Source organism: Rhipicephalus microplus, chromosome 9 (assembly GCF_043290135.1).
Source record: "Rhipicephalus microplus isolate Deutch F79 chromosome 9, USDA_Rmic, whole genome shotgun sequence".
In the NCBI taxonomy this organism is placed as follows: domain Eukaryota; kingdom Metazoa; phylum Arthropoda; class Arachnida; order Ixodida; family Ixodidae; genus Rhipicephalus; species Rhipicephalus microplus.
In genome coordinates, this window is record NC_134708.1 from 108,826,537 (window position 1) to 108,845,566 (window position 19,030).

The 19,030-nt window shown below is 48.5% G+C and overlaps 1 protein-coding gene and 1 pseudogene across 2 annotated transcripts in view; both read left to right on the forward strand.

Moving 5' to 3' along the window:
- The window catches only part of Pop1 (POP1 ribonuclease P/MRP subunit), a 48,097-nt gene that overhangs the window by 16,627 nt on the left and 12,440 nt on the right, over window positions 1-19,030 (forward strand). For both annotated transcript variants that reach the window (XM_037415024.2, XM_075874239.1), the window contains one exon: window positions 8,289-8,369. In XM_037415024.2, coding sequence (XP_037270921.2) covers window positions 8,289-8,369 — 81 coding nt within the window. The remainder of the gene's footprint in view (window positions 1-8,288; window positions 8,370-19,030) is intronic.
- Window positions 11,544-13,517, forward strand: LOC142772102 (uncharacterized; annotated as a pseudogene).

Genomic DNA, 19,030 nt, shown 5'->3' on the forward strand with positions numbered 1-19,030 from the left:
GACGTCGGGAACGGCCCCAATAAGTCCATACCAATCTGCTGGAAAGGTCGGCAAGGTGGATCAATTGGCTGCAGAAGTCCCGCTGGCCTTGTCGGCGGTGTCTTGCGTCGCTGACAGTCCCGGCATGTCCTCACATAACGAGTGACGTCGGTTGTAAGACGCGGCCAGTAGTACCTTTCTTGTATCCTCGCGAGCGTGCGAGAAACACCGAGGTGCCCTGCCGTCGGATCGTCGTGCAGGGCCTGCAGGAGTTCTGGTCGCAGAGCTGAAGGCACCACAAGGAGGTACTTGGCTCGAAGCGGTGAAAAGTTTTTCTTTTGTAGAAGACCGTTTCGTAGAAAAAACGACGCAAGTGCGCGCTTGAATACCTTCGGGACTTCGGCGGTCCTGCCTTCGAGGTATTCTATTAGGGCCTTAAGTTCCGGGTCGGCCCGCTGTCGTTCAGCGAAGTCGTCGGTAGTTATCGTTCCCAAGAAGTAGTCGTCATCCGGGTCGTCGGGTGGTGGTTGGTCGACAGGCGCACGAGAGAGACAGTCGGCGTCGGAGTGTTTTTTGCCGGACTTGTAAATGACAGTAATGTCATATTCTTGAAGTCTCAGGCTCCATCGTGCGAGGCGACCTGAAGGGTCCTTCAAAGTGGCTAGCCAACACAAGGCGTGGTGGTCGCTCACAACTTTGAAGGGCCTGCCGTAGAGGTATGGGCGAAATTTCGACGTAGCCCAGATGATGGCGAGGCACTCCTTTTCTGTTGTGGAATAATTTGCTTCTGCTTTGGATAGCGATCGGCTGGCGTAACTAATAACCCTTTCAAGTCCGTCAGCCCTCTGCACAAGAACGGCGCCAAGACCTACGCTGCTTGCATCAGTATGTATTTCTGTCTCGGCGAATTCGTCGAAATGGGCAAGTAACGGAGGCGTCTGGAGGCGATGTTTAAGCTCCTGGAAAGCGTGTTCCTGTGGCGTTTCCCACTTGAACTCCACGTCGGCCTTGGTAAGGTTAGTGAGAGGATCGGCGATGCGGGCGAAGTTTTTCACGAACCGCCTATAATAGGCGCACAGGCCCAGAAATCGGCGCACGGCTTTCTTGTCAGTGGGCGGCGGGAATTCGGCGATGGCGGCTGTTTTCCGTGGATCAGGACGAACTCCAGACTTGCTGATAACGTGCCCCAGAAACAAGAGCTCCTTATACGCGAATCTGCACTTTTCTGGCAGATTCGCGTATAAGGAGCTCTTGTTTAAGGAGCTCTTGTCACGACCCCGTGACATTTGGTGGAGGTGCTGCTTCGTTCATGTACCGGACGCCCCCGTCAAGCCGTGTACCCAGCACCTCCACCAAATGTCACGGGGTCGTGACGTGGCCGAAGACAGGAGACTTCTTGTTGGAATTTAACTGTTTATTTGGGCGAACCTGTGCCCGGTAAACAGAAAGTCCAATTACAGCAGCAGTCTCGCACAGATAGCAGTCTCAAACTGATAGCGGCGAACGGAGCGTCGGCCTTCGATCAACAACTGACAAGTGGCGAAGCGCGTCGGCATTTATACTCCCGCCGTCGAATGTTCTAGTGCTATCGCTGGCGGCGGCGTGCGTTCCAGAACAATCTGTACCATTCGCACAGTGGGCGTGATCTTATCGAAATGATCTACTACAGTCCGGAACCCTCTAGAAAACTGCAGGCGCGGTTTGCGCTGAGAATCGTGTGGTGTTTTGGGACGATAACAAAAACTTGGGAAATGGAACGTGGCAATATCGTGCCACGTGTCCTGGAGTACCGCAGGCGTAGCAGATCGGTCGATTGTCAGGAGTGCGCCAGGAATTGCTGACTCGTGGTGCGGCCCAAGGTGTTGAAAAAGGGGCGGAGTGGGGAGCAACTGAAGACATGGGTGGCAAATGCTGCTGGCGGGGTCTGCTGCGTACCACCTGGGCATACGTAATAGGCGCGGCCACGGGCTGCATAGCCGGCGCATGGGCAACAGGCATGGCCACAGGCTGCTGCTGGTGGGCAGCGACGGGAACAGCCTGAGCTACCTCTTCGGCAATAACGTCGCGGAGTGGTGAGGGCAGACGAGAGGACGGCGGCTGCTGCGTGAAGGGAATCAAAGACAGTTGCCGAGCTACTTCTTCACGCACAAAGTCTAATCTCTTGCAGGTTTGGTGAGTGGTCGGGAACGGAAGTGAGACTGGAGAGCGAGTCGGCGTGTGAGGAAAATGGCCGAGTCAGGGCGCGCTGCTTGCTCAACTCGTCGAAACTTTGACACAAAGTGAGAAGTTCCGCAACGGTGGCAGGATTACGGGCAAGGAGCAGCTTATATGCATCGTCATTTATCCCTTTGAGGATGTGTTGAATCTTCTCCGACTCGGGCATGGTGGTGTTCACACGGTTGCAAAGACCAATAATGTCTTCGATGTAGCTGGTGAAAGATTCCGTTGCCTTTTGTGCGCGAGTCCGCAAGCGTTGTTCAGCTGTGGACTTGCGGACAGCGGGTCGGTCAAAAACGTCAGCAAACAACGTTTTAAAGATGGACCACGTCGTAATGTCGTTTTTGTGGTTGTTATACCACATTTCGGCCACGTCAGTGAGGTAAAAGATGACGTTAGTCAATTTGTCCGCATCATCCCACTTGTTGTTTGCGCTCACGAGTTCGTAGTTAGCGAACCAGTCTTCCACGTCGGTCTCATCAGCTCCGCTAAAGACCTTGGGCTCTCGCAAACGAAGAACGCCGGGGTTGCTGGGGGATGGAGTGCAAGAGCCAGGTTGCGCGTTGTTGGTAGCCATGATGGAAGGTAGCGTTCGGTTGCGCAGCTCCAGGTTTAGGCGACGACGAATGGCAGCACCCAGGTTCAGGCGACGGGGAATGTCAGCACCCTCCACCAATTGAAAAAGGGTTTATTGGCGACTGTTCCGACGGTGGTTCTACGATGAAACACGATCGGGAAAGAGCAAGGGTCAAGCAGATGCCGGCGATGATCAGCACGAGCCGAGCGAGCGAAGCCCAGGACCCAGTACCCAAGCGGAGGCGATGTTGCTTGCCAACGATGCGTTTTCTTCTTCACAAAACAAATAAAAATGTGTGTTGCGTAACCCTTAATTGTCCTCTTCTAACCTGTGTGTACTGTGCTCCACATCTTAACCACAGCGAGACATGAAAAGCAGGTTCACTTGGTACCACTTCTTTCGATTGATTGTCTGTGACTTGTGTGTACGTGTGTGTGTGTGTTTTTGCTGTGTGCAGGCCTATTTCTGCACTGGTTTTGTTATTCTACATGTACTTTATGCAGTGTAGCATTCATGGTCTTTGTGCAAGTGCACTGAAAAGCCTGGTAAAGAATATATAGTTGTATGGCATTGCTCTAGGTTTAAGGGGAGATGCTACCCGAAAAACGATTTTCTTTAATAGGAGTCTGAATTTAACACAAATTGGCATGCTAATAGAGTTTTTTCTCCTCTTTTCAAATATGTCATTTATTTTCATGTAGATTGCTTGGTTTTCTTTCTGCAGGTCAGATACTGCAAAATTATGGCCATTGTTATGCAACAATTCTGACCTATAAAAATTTGAGATAAAGCATGCAGATATAGCTGACTATGATCCTTTGGAACTGTAGAGTGCAAAAAACTATATAAATTTTGGGTGTAAAAAGGTGAAATACAATAATAAAATAGAAAAATTTACTATGGCTCTAGTTGCCAAGGGCTTTCAATGTTATGTAACTTTTGAAAAACATAATCAAGCAGCACTGACAATCTGAATAGATACTTGCACTCTATGGGCCTTCATCATGCTATGTGCAAAATTTCATAGAGGTATGACAATTCTAAGTATACGAACTAGCGTGTATAAGAAGCACAGATCACACAAAACTGCAAAAGGAGAAAAACGCATTTGAAAGTTTGAAACCTTTTTTTTTATCACAGAGTTGTTAGAAATGCATAATCTTTGGCCATAATGTTCAACAGAACTTAGAAAATCACTGCAAGTTACTAGAACTGTCCTGCAGCATAGGTTGTGCCCTCACGGTCCTAGCGAGCACTCTCTTCTAGCCGTGCCCTTTTCACTCCACGACAACGGTGGGCCCTTGCTTCTGCTGTCAGACGCTCGGACATTCTCTTGATGCGCCTCGCATCGTGGGAATCACTGAAAGTAACTAGATCTCTAGATGGCAGTATGTTGAGCTCTTCCAGGATGTGCTCGAAAGTAGCATCACCCTTGTTGAACCACAGGATTGCCATAGCTGCGGCAGTCTCGACAACCGTTCGGGAGACAAACTTAGTCTTGGGGCAAAGTAGCCAAATTTTGCTGTTCAGGGATTCCGATGCGTTCTGGGTTTTCCCTTTGATGCATCGAGCAAGGAACTTCTCATCCACTAGCCGCTTATAAATGGGCAAAACAGCCAATCCCTGTGCTTTTGTCAGGAGAGGTGTGTGGCGTGGTGCAGGTTCACCAAGTGCTTCAGCGCGTTGATGTTTGCACCACGACTCTGTTCCTGCAGGGCAAAACTTGTGGCTGCCAGCATTGCCAGTAGAGCATGAGTGGAAGAACGAAGCCCATACTGCAGTGTACATATCCCGTACACTCCCCCTGTTGCTTGTTATGGCAATCTGATAGTATGTTTGGAGCTTCTGAATGGCTGGCTCTTTCATTTTCTGCCCTCGTGGTAATGGCACATGCAGCTTCCGTAGCGCGGTGCCAAGTCTCTTGGCCACATGATTAGTGCAGTTTTCTTTTTCTATATTGACAGCACCATAGACTTTTTAGATGTGGAAGCATCTTATACTCGCGCCTTGTAGTGCGCCGTCCGCACCGCTTCTCAAACATTCGACAGCTGACGCGCGCGCATGCGCCGTCGCGCCGTCGCCCACTCTTCCACCATCTGTGCATCCCTTCCTCCTCTACACACCGCGCGCGCTTCACTCCTCCACCATCTGTGCACCCTTCCTCCTCTACACACCGCGTTCGACATCTACAATTCTCCTGATTCTCCAGTGGACGCGCATGTGGCGTCGCGCTTCGAGAACATTCAACAGCTGACAGTGCATGCGCCGTCGTGCTGTATATATACTCAAGGTCGGCGCTCGCTCGCTCAGTTGCCGCTCGTCGGTTGGTTTGTACGGCGCGTCGACGTCCAAGGTCGCGGTGAAATGAATTCCAACGAATCCACAAACACAATGATCGACGTCCCTTCGACCAGCGCCGCCCTTTCGCATACGTGTGTACGTGTTCACTCATTTAACACCCCCTCCTACAACCACATTAACCAATTTAGCCATCGACCCAAGTAAGTCGCAATTTAACACCCCATTTCACAACCACGTTAACCAATTTAGCCATCAACCCAAGTAAGTCGCACTTTAACACCCCGTTAACCAATTATATGGTCCGCATCCTCCTCAGTGTTCCCCCGAGGGAAGCTGCGGGCAATTTTTGACTCTGCAACTGCACTATATGCTTTGCTGTCACCGTCACTCAAGAATGACATGAAATGCAGTGGGGTGTCATAAGTCAATGTTCTCTGCCAAATGCGCATTGCAGCCTCCGTTTCCATGGCATGGGAGGAACAGTCTGCATTTTTTTCACAGACTGGCCCATGGAATGCCTGCCACACTTCCTCGTCTGGGCCAATATCCTTGTGCCTACTGCATGTCAGGCAGTAATTTGATATGACCTCGAAGTCTAGCAGAGGCCAGTATCTAAGGAGATAACTGCGCCAATCCCGTTGTGGCTTTTGTAGCCCCTCTTCTGCCAAGTGCCGTCGAACATAACAGCCACACCAGTTTCGCCTGCTACTTCTTTTGTCAACTCTCTGGATCGGCGCAAGTTTTCACTCACAGCTGCCATGGCAGCGGTGTGCACCTTCTTTGCTATCGAAAAAAATCCTCAGTGGTGCATTGGCTTTGGGAGTCCAATAATGGAGCAAAATTTCGACAATTGTTCATGCCCAATGCCGACAGCGCGTGTAGCCACCACCGCCTTCACATTTACAGCGAAACTATCTCGGGAGCTCCCACTGTCGTACCGTTGGCTCACTCGGCTGCTGCCGTCCGCCGTAACACGCAGTGACGTATAGGAGCATGAAAGAACAGTCGCTGAGCATTCGCTGTTTTCGCAATGAAGTTCGAGGAGCGACGAAAGTCCCTTGCGCTTTTCTGCCGGCTCCCGAACGGCAAGTTTTTGAATACCGCAAGCAGGGCATGCCGCACCTGCCACAAGTGCCGTCAGCAAGAGGGTGTCGCACAAAACTGTCATTGCACAAACCTCATCGCGCCGTCTTTCGTCTTTTTCGAAGAAGCCGAGCTTCTTTTCCGAAGCACTGACGAAAAAAAGCGCAGCGTCAATTCCTTCATCGCAGCCACTGTCGCTCGCGCACTCGTCGATGCCGCCGTCAGGCCTAGCACACGTAGGCGCGTTCCCGTTCGTTGCCGCCGTTCGGGGCGCTTTACGCCGCCTTCCCTTGAACTTGTGCTTCGTTCGAAACTTCTGCGGTCTCACGTTGCACTTTTTCGGGCTTGTCATCGCGGAAATATGCATAGACGCGCAGAAAAGCAGACGGACCAAATGCCGATGGCCGCCACCAACACAGCTGACAATGACTCGGTAGCCAATGGCGATGCGGCTTAGGGTGCCGCGCGTTTCAAACCGCTCAAACCATTAGATAAAAAGGCCTTGTTTTTTATTTTTTTTTTGCCCACGTACGAAACTGGCGGTCGTCGGAGCTGTAAGAAGGCCGGACGCGACTTTCCCAACCGATCGCGATGGAGGGCGGCACTGCGACGGGGAGCAGCGCGCAGTCAAAGATGGCCAATATCGGCGCAAATTCACGAAATTTTGAGCCACCGCGATGCCTTCATACACATTTTTTTGCATTTTGCGGTTCGAATTTAGTTTTGAAATTTTCACTGATGAAAGAAGAAGGTTTGAAGATTAGAATGCAATAAAAATCAGAAATACGAGAAATTTCGCTAAAAACACAATTTTTCGACTCGCATCTCCCCTTAAGAGTAACTTCTGAGGGGCTGCAATATTTAAACTAAGCACATGGTCTTGATGTAGATCTTAATGCCATCATATTTATTGTATATCGTCATATTTGTTATGGTCTTATATTATTGTCATATATAATGTAGTCAATATATTATTTATGTTTGTTTGCCTGTTGCTTTAATGTGGATGTTGTAGCTGTTGACGTGATGCTGTCTCTAGCTTCGGGATGGCCGGCCCTTACTCCTCTGGCGGTCATCCCCACATGGGCAGCTAAAGCAAACCTGTGTTATTCAACCATCTCGGTCCTTGTCTACGTGAACCGGGGAGGTCAAGCGCACAGGAACAGAGGGGATCTCGATAAAATGGGAAACGGCTCTGAAAATTTGTGTGTGGTAGTGGGCAGGGATGAGTGTGCAATCCTGATATTTTATAGAAAAAAGATCTTGCATTCGTCGCTGGACTGTTGTGCTCTAGCTTTGCAGAAATATTGCATATTATTGTCCAAATAACCTAAAACAACAGTGCTGTGTAGCACAAAATCTTTTTTGTCCCCAAGATTATAAGTGAAATGGGCGTGTCCATGTATGTACAATCAAACCAGCTTTTATCGATAGTCGAGTGCTGTGAAAACTCCATTGTTAAAGACTCGTGGCACCTTATATTTTGCTAAGGATTTTTATACCCTAATGAGTAGATCTGTGTCTATTAATCTTGACACTGCATTGTAAATTGCCTAATGTTATGTAGTTACAAGCACTAATTATAAACAGTCTTGACCTCGCTTGAAAACACCCACTGAATATCGGAAACTAGCACCCCACTGTGATTGTGTGCCTCTATATCATGTCCACTCAGCCTGGTGTCGAGAGTGCATTTTTCAAATTGGGGCCCAATGTGCAAGAAGGGATGAAATGTTGCGGTTTTAGGTACTAGGCATGTTCTTTTTTCAAAATTTGTTTACAGTAGCCCAGTCACCATCAAACGACGAGAACTCGCAGTGCAATCGCCTTCGTGGTCAACAGAGTGCCACCCCCACAACCCCCTCCCCCTAAAAAACAAACAAATATTCCTTGCTACATGACTTGAAAACGCCACTGGCATTTTTAACCAGCATTGAATTGAACACAGGGAGCTGAACTGCTTGAGTGTGCCCTGAAAACTCACTCAGACATGCTGTGCTACTAAAAAGCAATGCAATACCGAATTTATTTCACTACTTTTTCAATGTTAGCTGACACTGGGCTGTTTCAATGTGTTCTAAGTGAATGAAATTTTTCGAGTTGTTTAGCAGCTAAAATTGTGATTTTGCAGGTACCCTACTCGATCTGGGAGACGCTGAATCTCGCATTCCCATCGTGGCCATTCGGAAGGACGGCTCTCGAACAAACTTAGGTTTGTCACTTGAATAGTCCTCTCTCTTGATCCGATCAGGTTAAATTTATACACTCCTTCCGTAGCATTTCAATGGAGGGAAAAAAATTCCACTTTCATAAGGTCACACTTTTTTTCCCATTCATCATTAGGTACTACAAATCTGTTTATCACAGAAGAACCCCTGCAATGTTTTTTACAAGGCTGTGTAAAGAAAAAAAAACAAAACAAAGACATGCAGTAGGCAGGAAACTTGTAATAGAACATGCAATTAAAAATTGGGAAAAGTGCTGCTAAATATTCACGCAAACACTTCGCCCATAGCTCTGCCTCAGAAAAATTCATTTAATCAGTTTAAGGCCCCAAGGAATCCTTGGTGAATGTCCAGCATTTATTTTGTGCATCTACCAGAACCAGACCCTCCCTTAGCATTTGGAAGGCCTTGTGGTAGTCAACAGAACTACTGTAAAAAGCTGCATGTACCGTAAGAAATGGAATAATATAAGTCGGACTGGAATGTAGGTCAAACCCCCAAACATTGAATCTCTGAAAAAGAAATTTTTAAAAATTGCAAATTATCGTGGCGCACCCTTACCTTGGTAAATATGTACGCTACACAACCAGCTGCATTGTGGTGACATTTTTTTTTATTTGGACACCAATCCTATGTAGTTGAACGCCAGAAGGCCACAAAGTGCTGTTACTCAGACTCGACCGAACGTGAGCCTGACAACGTCTATTTTTCACTAGTAATGTCCCAGAGTGCATCGTCCTTCATTTCATCCAATACGTTACTGATGCAGCATTTGCGAAAACACGGAAGTACGCCGCCTCAGCGCAAAGCCCTTCTGCTTCCTAAATCGGTGCTCCCACGATGGCGATCGGTTGAGTTGCACCCTCGTGAGCTCAAAGTCGCGCGCTATCTCGTTGCAAATACACTCCGTTGTTACGGGTAGTGACCTTGCACACAGCTCCCGGATGAATTCGGCGAGTAGGGTTTCCAGTTTGGGGTGCACTGCAGTCCGTCCTTAAGGAGAGACGCGGCTTTGGGATCGCGAGAAATGGCAAAAAAATTGATTTATTGAAACTCAAGTTTTCAGTTTCTGGAACCCTTTTTCTATCTGGTTCCAAAATATCTACACTGAAAACCGTGCAGAAGTGCTTCGGAAAATTCGTTTCACCCACCTAGGTAGCAAAAATTTTTCTGGAAATGGCGAGAAAACAGCGATTAAAAAAAAATTATAGCTTCGCGATGCTTGGGTCGGCAGCCGGCTTCTTGGGCTCATCGGAAAGAGCATTTCTTCGTGTTTAACTTTCCCGCCTCAGATAGCTCCTCCCTTTAACAACAAGCGCACAAAAAGCAAATGTTTGAAGGTAGTTTTGAGGCCCTTGATTGGCTGTGGCCGCCATGTTGCCTGAGCTCGCCTCGCCATTGGCCCGATGCTCGCTCCGGGAGATCGTCGTCTGCTGCTTGTGCGTCGCGAGGACATGGCTCTCGAAAATCGCTACTTCGTGACGTGTTCATGGCTCGATTATCACTTAAGATATAATTACGCTTTAGTTGCGAGCAGTAAACAGATGCGCGATCAGGTTACTGTGAATGGGCGCGCAGTCTACGAGCGCGGCGCGGCATCGGAGTCGTCTGTAGCCCTAACTCCGCTGACAGCTAGTTTCGCGCGACGTCACTTACGAATGCGATGCCAAGCGCAGTGCGCGCCGATTTTTTGTCATCCTAGTGACACATTTCCCGCATCGTCACCGAACGTCGCCGCCAAGTGCATCACGCGCCGGCTGCACTGTCCGTGCGGCCACGCACTCCACGGTCATATGGAGTGCTGTCAATAAGTTTTTGTGGTGCGATTTAGACGTGCTTGGAGCAGTGCTTGATATCGCACGAATGTCTATGAATGTTCCGAGGCAATGAAAGCCTCTTAGATTAGAGTTTCCGCGACGGGCTGTATCATGATGTGTTTCACGGCTAGAGCGGCAAAACAGCATGTATGAATCAGGGGCATGAATTTTTATATGCTCGTTTCGCGTCACTAATTATACTGCTAAAAATTCTTGTGCCGCCAGTCTTATGCCCATAACTTTGTTATTTGGAAAGAAGGCATAGGCCGTCATGGTGTGATCCATTTTTCCGATGCAATAAACCTCTCTCCAAATGAAGAAATGTTCAGTGATTATTTGTAATCAAGTACTTAATTACAACTTCAGCTCAAAAAATATGTGTAATCATTTCAGTATATGGTCTTATTCAATTACAATCTTTTCTGTCGTACCTATCGCACCATTCCTTCATACAAAGAGCTTGGTTTGAAATCTATACTTGTTCTTTGTAAATTATGAAAAGGAGTAAATCATGAAAAGAAATCAAATACAGTCGAATCCACATATAACGGCCCCACTTAAGGGGGGACGCGGCCTTTGAAAACCGAAAAATCGCGAAAAAGTTGATTTTTGGCAAACCACATATTCGGGCAGTATGTGTCATAAACTACCTTTTCTGTAAATATCAACGTCTAATTCGTCGCGAAACCATTTGAAATAAAGTTTAGAACATGCCGCGGCGGCCCTCGAGCGGCGCGCGAGCGCTCAAAATACCCCAACTTGGCGTGATCGCAGTTTCTCGACCGCTCGACGGAGCGCCGCCATTTTGGTGTTGTTTTGTTTGTGAATTCTTGCTCTTTCTTTCCCCGCCACCTGTGTCGCCGGCGGCAGCGCAGGAGAGGAGCAAGCCGCTCATGATTGGAGGGCTCGCGAGAGCTTTCAAGTTTCCCGCGGCTGAGGCGCGCAGCTGGGATTGGGCGAAGCGCGCGCTCCCCAAGGACGCGGGGGAGCCCGCGACTGCCATTGGCTGCTGCGCGCGATGACGTAGCGCTCTTGCGCATAATGCGGCCGATGCGGCCGCTCGTCTGCTGCTCCTCCGTCTGGCGTCTTTGTGTTCCGCTCGCTTCCGTGTATCGTTGCAGCCGTTCGCATACTCTCCACGTTTCAACTGTCTTCGAAAAGATTTTCAACCGTCTTTACGAGACGATTTTCAACCGTCTATACGAGACCGTTGTTGTGTTCGCTCACGATGTGCCCAACGAAAAAGAAGACGCTACAATCGTTCGGTGCAAGGAAGCGAGCTATGAAGCTTGTCCGCGCGGCGAGGCTCTCCGCTCACACGTGCGCCGACGGTGATCGCGCCGACGGTACCTGTGGGGAGCTTCTGCTTCATCTACGCAAGAGAGTGGTCGCATCGACGCGCCTAGCAACGGGACTCCTGCTCCACCGGTGCAAGAATTTGTCGTTACAAGTGCGCCTGGTGTCTCGTGCTCATCGACAGTGGCTTCCGCATCTTCTCTTTCATCGGCCTCGAGTGCGATCGCGTCGTCAACTGTGCATTTGCGAACAAGTTTCCTGACGTGCGAGGAGAAAGAGGCGGCGGATCAGCAACGCGCTGCTGTGCAAAGAGAACTTGGCACTATGCCAGTGACGGAGCGGAAATTTCAGGCAATGGAGCGCGATCATGAAGCTGCCACCGCTACAAGTGAAGGCGAAAAATTTTTCCTTGTGCAAATGGATGCCCTAGACGACCTGCTATCTCGGACCCCGTGCCACCGGTGCACCGCGATTGGGATGAAGGTACGAGGAGGCACCCAACTTGGACTTGCTGCAAAGCCTGAACTAGTATGCTTGCATTGTGGAGTAGTTTCAAGCTCATGGAGTTCATCTCGTCAGGATGACACAAAGGCCTTTGATGTGAATGTAAGAGCCATTATGGCAACAAAACAAATAGGCAAGGGACAAACAGCTCTCAACGACTTTTGGGCAGCGATAAACGTGTCCCATCGTGGCCTCCATCACAAGACCTTTCAGAAGCACCTGAAGAAATTCAGGGAACCGCAGACACAATGCATAGAAAATTTCTATGCAGAATCTGCTTCTGCTGTAAAAGCCACTTACAAAGAAATGGATCAATATTTCACCAGGGATATAACAGTTTGTTATGATGGAACATGGCACAAGCGTGGGCACACATCCCATATTGGAGTCGGGGCAATTATCGAATACCATACGGGCCTTATCTTGGACGCCGTTGTTCTGTCTAATCAGTGCCTTGGTTGCCAAGTAGGGCCAAAGCCTGGAGACGCAGACTATGCATGCTGGCTGGAGAATCATGTGTGCCAGAAAAACACCGACTCTAAATCGGGGAGAATGGAGGTTGAGGCAGCTATCATCCTCTTTTCACGCTCACTGTCGAAGCACAACCTCCGTTACACAACGCTCGTGTCTGATGGAGATAGTGCCACCTTCTCTGCCCTTGTACAAGAAAATGTTTATGGACTGGTCCCCATTTCAAAAGAGGAATGCCTGAACCACGTTCAGAAGAGGATGGGGACTGCACTTCGCAACCTTGTGTAGGAAAGTGACAAGGCTTTGGGAGGGAAGGGCAGGCTGACAAAGGCCCTCATCGACAAGTTGACAGATTATTATGGCTGGGCCCTACGGAACAATTCCGATGATGTGGCTGCAATGCGGCGGGCAGTGATGGCATCGTACCACCATGTGACGTCGACGGATGAGGAGCCGCACCACGACTTGTGCCCAGAGGGTGCAGACTCCTGGTGTCGTCACAATGCCAGCAAGATTACCGGTGTTCCACCTCCGAAGCATTCGCACAAGCTGCCACGCTATGTTGCAGATGCACTTCTACCCATTTATGAGAGGCTCTCACAGGCTTCTCTTCTGCAACGCTGCCTGGGAGCAAAGACGCAGAATGCATCAGAGTCCTTTCACTCTGTGCTATGGTCCCTCATGCCCAAAGAGCAGCATGCGTCACTGATTGCTGTGGAGACAGCACTGCATGATGCAGTGCTAAGATACAATGCTGGCTGCTACAGGGCCATCCAAGAGCTAGCTTCATCAGTGGGGCTAACACCTGGCCACCTGGCCATTCAACGGGCAGCCGAGAAAGATTCTCTGCGCTTGAAAAGGGCTAAGAAGCGATCCCTAGAGAAGATGGAAAGGCGGCAAAGAAAGAGAGTGCCAAAGGACACCTCCAGTTATGCTGCAGGTTCATTTTAGAACTGCCTATGTGCTCAAAACTTTCAAACGTCGTTTTCTCAAAATGACTTTTTTGGCTAGTGAGGCTGCTTATTGCAGCCATATCTCTGGAACCACTCATTGGATTTCCATAAGTGTTTTTTTATTATGTACATGAATAAATTTCTGAGGGGGTGACAAGCCCATTTTTTCAATATATTGTGTGTGTTATTTATTATATTTAATCGAAATTTGATTGATAATATCCTAATCATGAACACAAAGTTTGATGGTCTGCTAAAACTTTTCAGCAAGGAAATTCAAAAAAAGGGCTCTGTTACCCCCTGGAGTATCAATCTGGGAATCATCATAGTTAATTTCACAGTTCCAGCACCTTTTGAAAGTTCTCCAGGCCTGAAATAAGAGAACCATGTGCACTACCCTGATGTTCTGCTGTAACTTGAAAACCAGTGAACATAACTTGATGAAATTTTGTAGTTCTTCTAATGCTTTTGCTATAAATCTATCCTGAAAATTTCATTAAGATATCTCAATAAACAAAAAAGTTGGTATCCGATGGTAGCCTCCCCCCTTAGGGGGAGACACGGGTCTTTTAGAGCAAGAAATTGCCAAAAAATCAATTTGTCAAAATATTTTTTTTTTCGAAATCTCGACGTTCAAAAGAATCTATTGCTGGAAAATTAACGCGTTCCGATTAGTATTTATTTTGTTATTGCATTCTAAAGAGATCTTCATGATCACTCTCGCTCGAAAACGCCCCCTCAAAACGGGGTAATTTAAATGCCGTCGTCTGCGGTAACTGTTAGCCACAGCGCGGCCATTTTGGAATCATTCGAAAGCTGAATTCTTCAGCAATCCGGTTTTAGCGAAACAACTCTAAGTCTGGCGACTATGGAGCTACAGACCACTGAAAAGGAGGGAATACTCGCACGGCATTGGCGCGTTTGTACCACGTGGGGCAAATCCTGCTCTCCGATTGGACAACCGAAAATTTCGTCAGCTCGACTGTGTGCAACAATGCGCGACCCCTTGTCACAAATTGTTCGGACGCGACGATGACTGGCGGGCGACGCAAATTCGCGACAGCTCATGCCTACAGCAAAAAACGCAAGCATTGGTCTTGGATGCCTTAAGCAGCGTCGAGTGAATCGACGGCGACGAGCTCCGCGACATGCGCCAGTGAGTGTACGATATCCACCGAAGCTGCAGCCACGCAAGTGATGCCTGTGGCCGACCACACGAGGACAATGCTTGTCGATACACATTTTGTGACAGAAGCGGAAAAAGTGGCAATTGAGCATCGCGCGGAAGAGCAATGACAGAAGCTGTCTTCGTTATCAGCTACCGGAGCTTATCGGAGATTCCCCGGAAGCAGCGGTGTCTGGCACCGAGTTCACGCTGATAAGCCTACCGCTGCTGAACCAACTGCTTCGGTGCGCGAAATGCGAATTCTGCTCTGGGCCATTGAACGTTTCACGGGGCGACCGTGAGTATGGATTGGCAGTGAGAATAGTGGTGAACTGTGCAGTCTGCGGAGATGTCAGCGCCGGATGGAGCTCGCCGAGAGCAGGGGGGAATGCGACCTGCAACCCTTTCGAAGTAAATAATGTGCTTGCGGCTCATGCAGTTATGAGCACGGGCAATGGGCAGACCGTGTTAAACGACATTTTTTCGACCCTGAATGTGTCTCGTCGTGGAATGCACAACAAAACGTACCAAGGTTACGTCAAAACCAAGATGAACCCTGCTGCGATGAATGCATCCGCGGGTATTATGAGTGAGTGCGCAACAGCTGTGAAGGCCATCTATTCTGGACTGAATTTCGGGAACCCCGGCAATATCGCAGTTTCCTTTGACGCGACTTGGCTTGCTCGGGGCCACTTGTCGCACATTTGTGTGGGAACTGCAATAGAACTGTTTTCGGGCTATGTGTTGGACTTCTGTTTGGGTTGTGAGATTGGCCCCAAGGACGATGACCCTCGATACAGTGAGTGGCAAGCTCGGCAAAAGTGCCAAAAAAATTCTTCGAGCAAGCCTGGCCAGATGGAGGTGGAGGTTGCCAAAATTCTGTTTCGCCGGTCCCTCGAAAAGCATGGATTCCGCTACACAACGATGTTGTGCGATGGCGTTAGCCACGCTTTTAACAGCCTTCAGGAGGAGCAAGTGTATGGCTTCGTGGCTATCGAAAAGAAAGATTGCATAAATCATATGCATAAAAGGATTTGTGCTGCACTGAGACACCTCCTGCAGAAGAGCAAGGGGGAAGGTCGGCCAAGCCTCGGTGGCAAAGGAAAGCTCACTGCTGAGCTTGTAACGAAGCTTACAAATTATTATGGTTGGGCACTCAAGGCACACCAGGGAAACATTGATGAGATGGAGAATGCTGTCCTTGCCACTTACTATCATGTGACTTCTACTGATGCAAAGCCACAACATTCACGGTGCCCAAAGGGAGAAGACTCATGGTGTGCCCACAACAAGGCAGTGGCAAGGCAGCAGGCTCCTCCTAAGCATCGGAATCTCCCGGAATATGTTGCAGAAGCGTTCCTTCCAGTGTACACTCGCCTCTCAGATCAAAAGCTGTTGGAGCGCTGCCAAAGAGGCAAAACTCAAAACTCAAATGAGAGCCTCCATTCAGTGATCTGGTCGCTTGTACCGAAAACCAAGCACGCCTCGTTCTTCACAGTCGAAACTGCTGTTGCGGAAGCGGTTGCTCGGTTCAATGCTGGAAAGAAATGTGCTTCTGAGGCCATTTTGAAGGAGCTGCACTTGAACCAAAACAACACAAATGTTGAAAGATGTCTGGAAAAGGACCAGCAGCAGCTAGCGGCATGTGACAAAAAGCATACCAGAGCAGAAGACAAGAATGCCATGAAGAAGAGGCGTGTGAAAGAGAGTGATGGTGATTATGAGCCTCGTGGCTGCTAGAGCATAAAAGGACTCCCATCTGTTGCTTTTTTGGCAAGAATTAAACCTAGATATAGTCTTCAAACTTCTTTTTGTGTTTTCCCAAAATCAGTTTTTTGCCTATGTGCTATATTGTTGCCCACAGAATCTTTTGATCTAGTGATCAGATTTCAACAATTCTTGTTGCAATTGACAGCTTACGAGTTCCTATACACAATAAGACTACTAAAATTTATATTTAGCCAAGAGAAAATTTTTTATGTGCTGAGAAATCTCATGAAGGTTCTCATGTTTCCAACCATTATATTACATATGGCAATAACTTTTATAAAAATAGAGCTAAAATTACAGGGATAGTATAGTTGTGATCCTTGATTATTCTAGACTATGTCCATATAAAGTGTTCAAGGATATTTAATGATTAAATTGCAGAATAATTGGGCAATCCAACTACTTATTGTTTATTCAATATCTCTAAAACTACTTGAGGTAAAAAAAATGGATTGCATATATCTTCATAGCAGGTTAAAAGATACATTGCCTGAAAATTTCATTTGAATATGATAATAAACAAAAAATTTTTTTAGAACACCAGTCTCTCCCCAGCAGCAAGGGGGTGCACTTTTGCCAATTACGAAAATTGGCAGCTTCTCAGAGCTGGTCATGTTTGCACAAAGTAGCGCAGTGATCCGCAGCTTACTTTGCCACCATGGCACGGCTCGCCTTTGAGGGCTAATGTCTTGTGCGGCAACATCTTGAAAAAGAGAGCAGTTTCGTCCGCGTTAAAAATATCCTCCGCGCTGTATTTTTCTAGCAGCCGCACGATGTTTTCTTTTGCCCACTTGGTAGCCTCTGCTCCGTCGACAGATTGTGATTCGCCGCAGACCGCTCTACCAACAATGTCGTGGCTCTCCTTGAAGCGTTGGAGCCAACCCGAACTTGCTACGAAGTTGTCATAGCCCATGATGCAGGCAAAGTCTCTCGCTTTTCTTTGCAGCAAGGCGCCGCTCACCGGCAGATTCACGGCCCGCATGTCCAAGAACCATTTAAGAACAGCCCTTTCGACCACCTAAAAGGCAGGTGCCCTCATCCTCTTAGCGCTTCCTTTCATGCCACGTGCAACAGCGTCGATGATGGACTCCTGCTTGCTCAAGATGGTTGACAGTGTGCTCGCCGATACGCCTAAGTCTCTTGCCACGTTGCCTTTCTTGGTCCCCGATTCGACGGCTCTTATCATAACCGCCTTCTGATCTAGCGTTATGCGCTTTCGCTTCCCGCCTGGCGCATTCGTGTTGCTGGAATCACGAGCGCAGCACGATAAAAGATAAGGCGGAAGCGGTCGAAAAAGAGAAGAAACACGCACGCAAAAGCAACGCGGCTCACGTCGGCGAGCGACAACACTTGCAGAGAAAGTGACTGTGAAGAGGAAGGGGAAGAAGGGGCGCTCTTTTGCGCTGCCCTCTAGGAACCAGTTACTCAAGGGGAAGGGGGTATGTAAGAATAGGAAGCGCGCCTCAGTGCCATGAGAAAGGGGAGAGGGAGAATATAAAGAAGACACACACACAAAAAAGAAAAGGGCGAGACGTTCGCGGAGCTGCCGAGCGCTCCGTTGTCGGTGGTAGCCAAGCGGCGCACGTGCAGCGACCTCTCCTCCGGAAACAGCGCGTGCCGTCTGTACTGCGCGCGTTGCTGGAGGGCGCGTGGCGGGAGTTTTGAACTGCTAAATACAGTTCTCGCGTTGCGCGCCGTCTCAAGTTCGCATTGTGCACTGTCGTGACATCGGCTCAAAACTTTACTTCCTAAAAAAATTTGTTCGTTATATCCCATAACAGGCAAATTTTGCCTCGTTAAAACGAGGTTTTGAATACATTGGTTTGTATGGGGACTTTCAAGGGGAATTAGGATTTGCTCGTTATATCCAATATTTCGTTATAGCCCGTCTCGTTATAACGAGGTTTAACGGTAGCTTCACAATAGTCAGCCTAACATTCACAAGATGGGCCAAGCAGTTGTCAGCAATAAATAATATTTTCTTTCCTGCTCGCCTCATTTTGTTGTCCACCTTCATTGGCCACTCAGAGAAAAGCTCTTGCATCATCCGTGCGCGTGAATTAGCCCGATAATTGCACGGCAATGACACAACGTTCTTCATGCACTGAGGCTTGTTATATTTACCAATAACCAACGGTATCAGCTCTTTTGTGCCTGTGGAACTGCAGCAGAACAACACCGAAATATGGACTTTGGATTGCTTGCCACCTTTACAGCTGCTCCCCTTGAAATGCATCGTTTTATCGGGAAGCATCTGATAGAGGAACGCTGTTTCGTCCGCATTGAAGGTATCGACTTCAGTGTAAGAAGCGATAATTTCACGGAACTTTTCGTCTCTCCATGCACCAGCGCTCGCTGCGTCTGCCGAATTTTGTTCACCTGACACCACTTGCCAGGTGATTCCGTTCCTCTCACGGAAACGATGGAGCCACACCGCGCTTGCTTCGAAGCCCGTGATATCTAGAGCAAAAGCCAATTGCCGGGCTTTTTCCTGCAGCATGGGTCCCGACACAAGCACATTTTGAGAATGTGCGTCTTGGAACCACGTGAGCACTCAAGCACCTACATCCTGAAAGTTCCCTAGTTGGAGCCGTTTTCTTGACGGTGCGACTTGGGACCCTTGGTGCATCTCGACTAACTCCTGTCGATCCTTCAGGATGGTCCTGACAGTT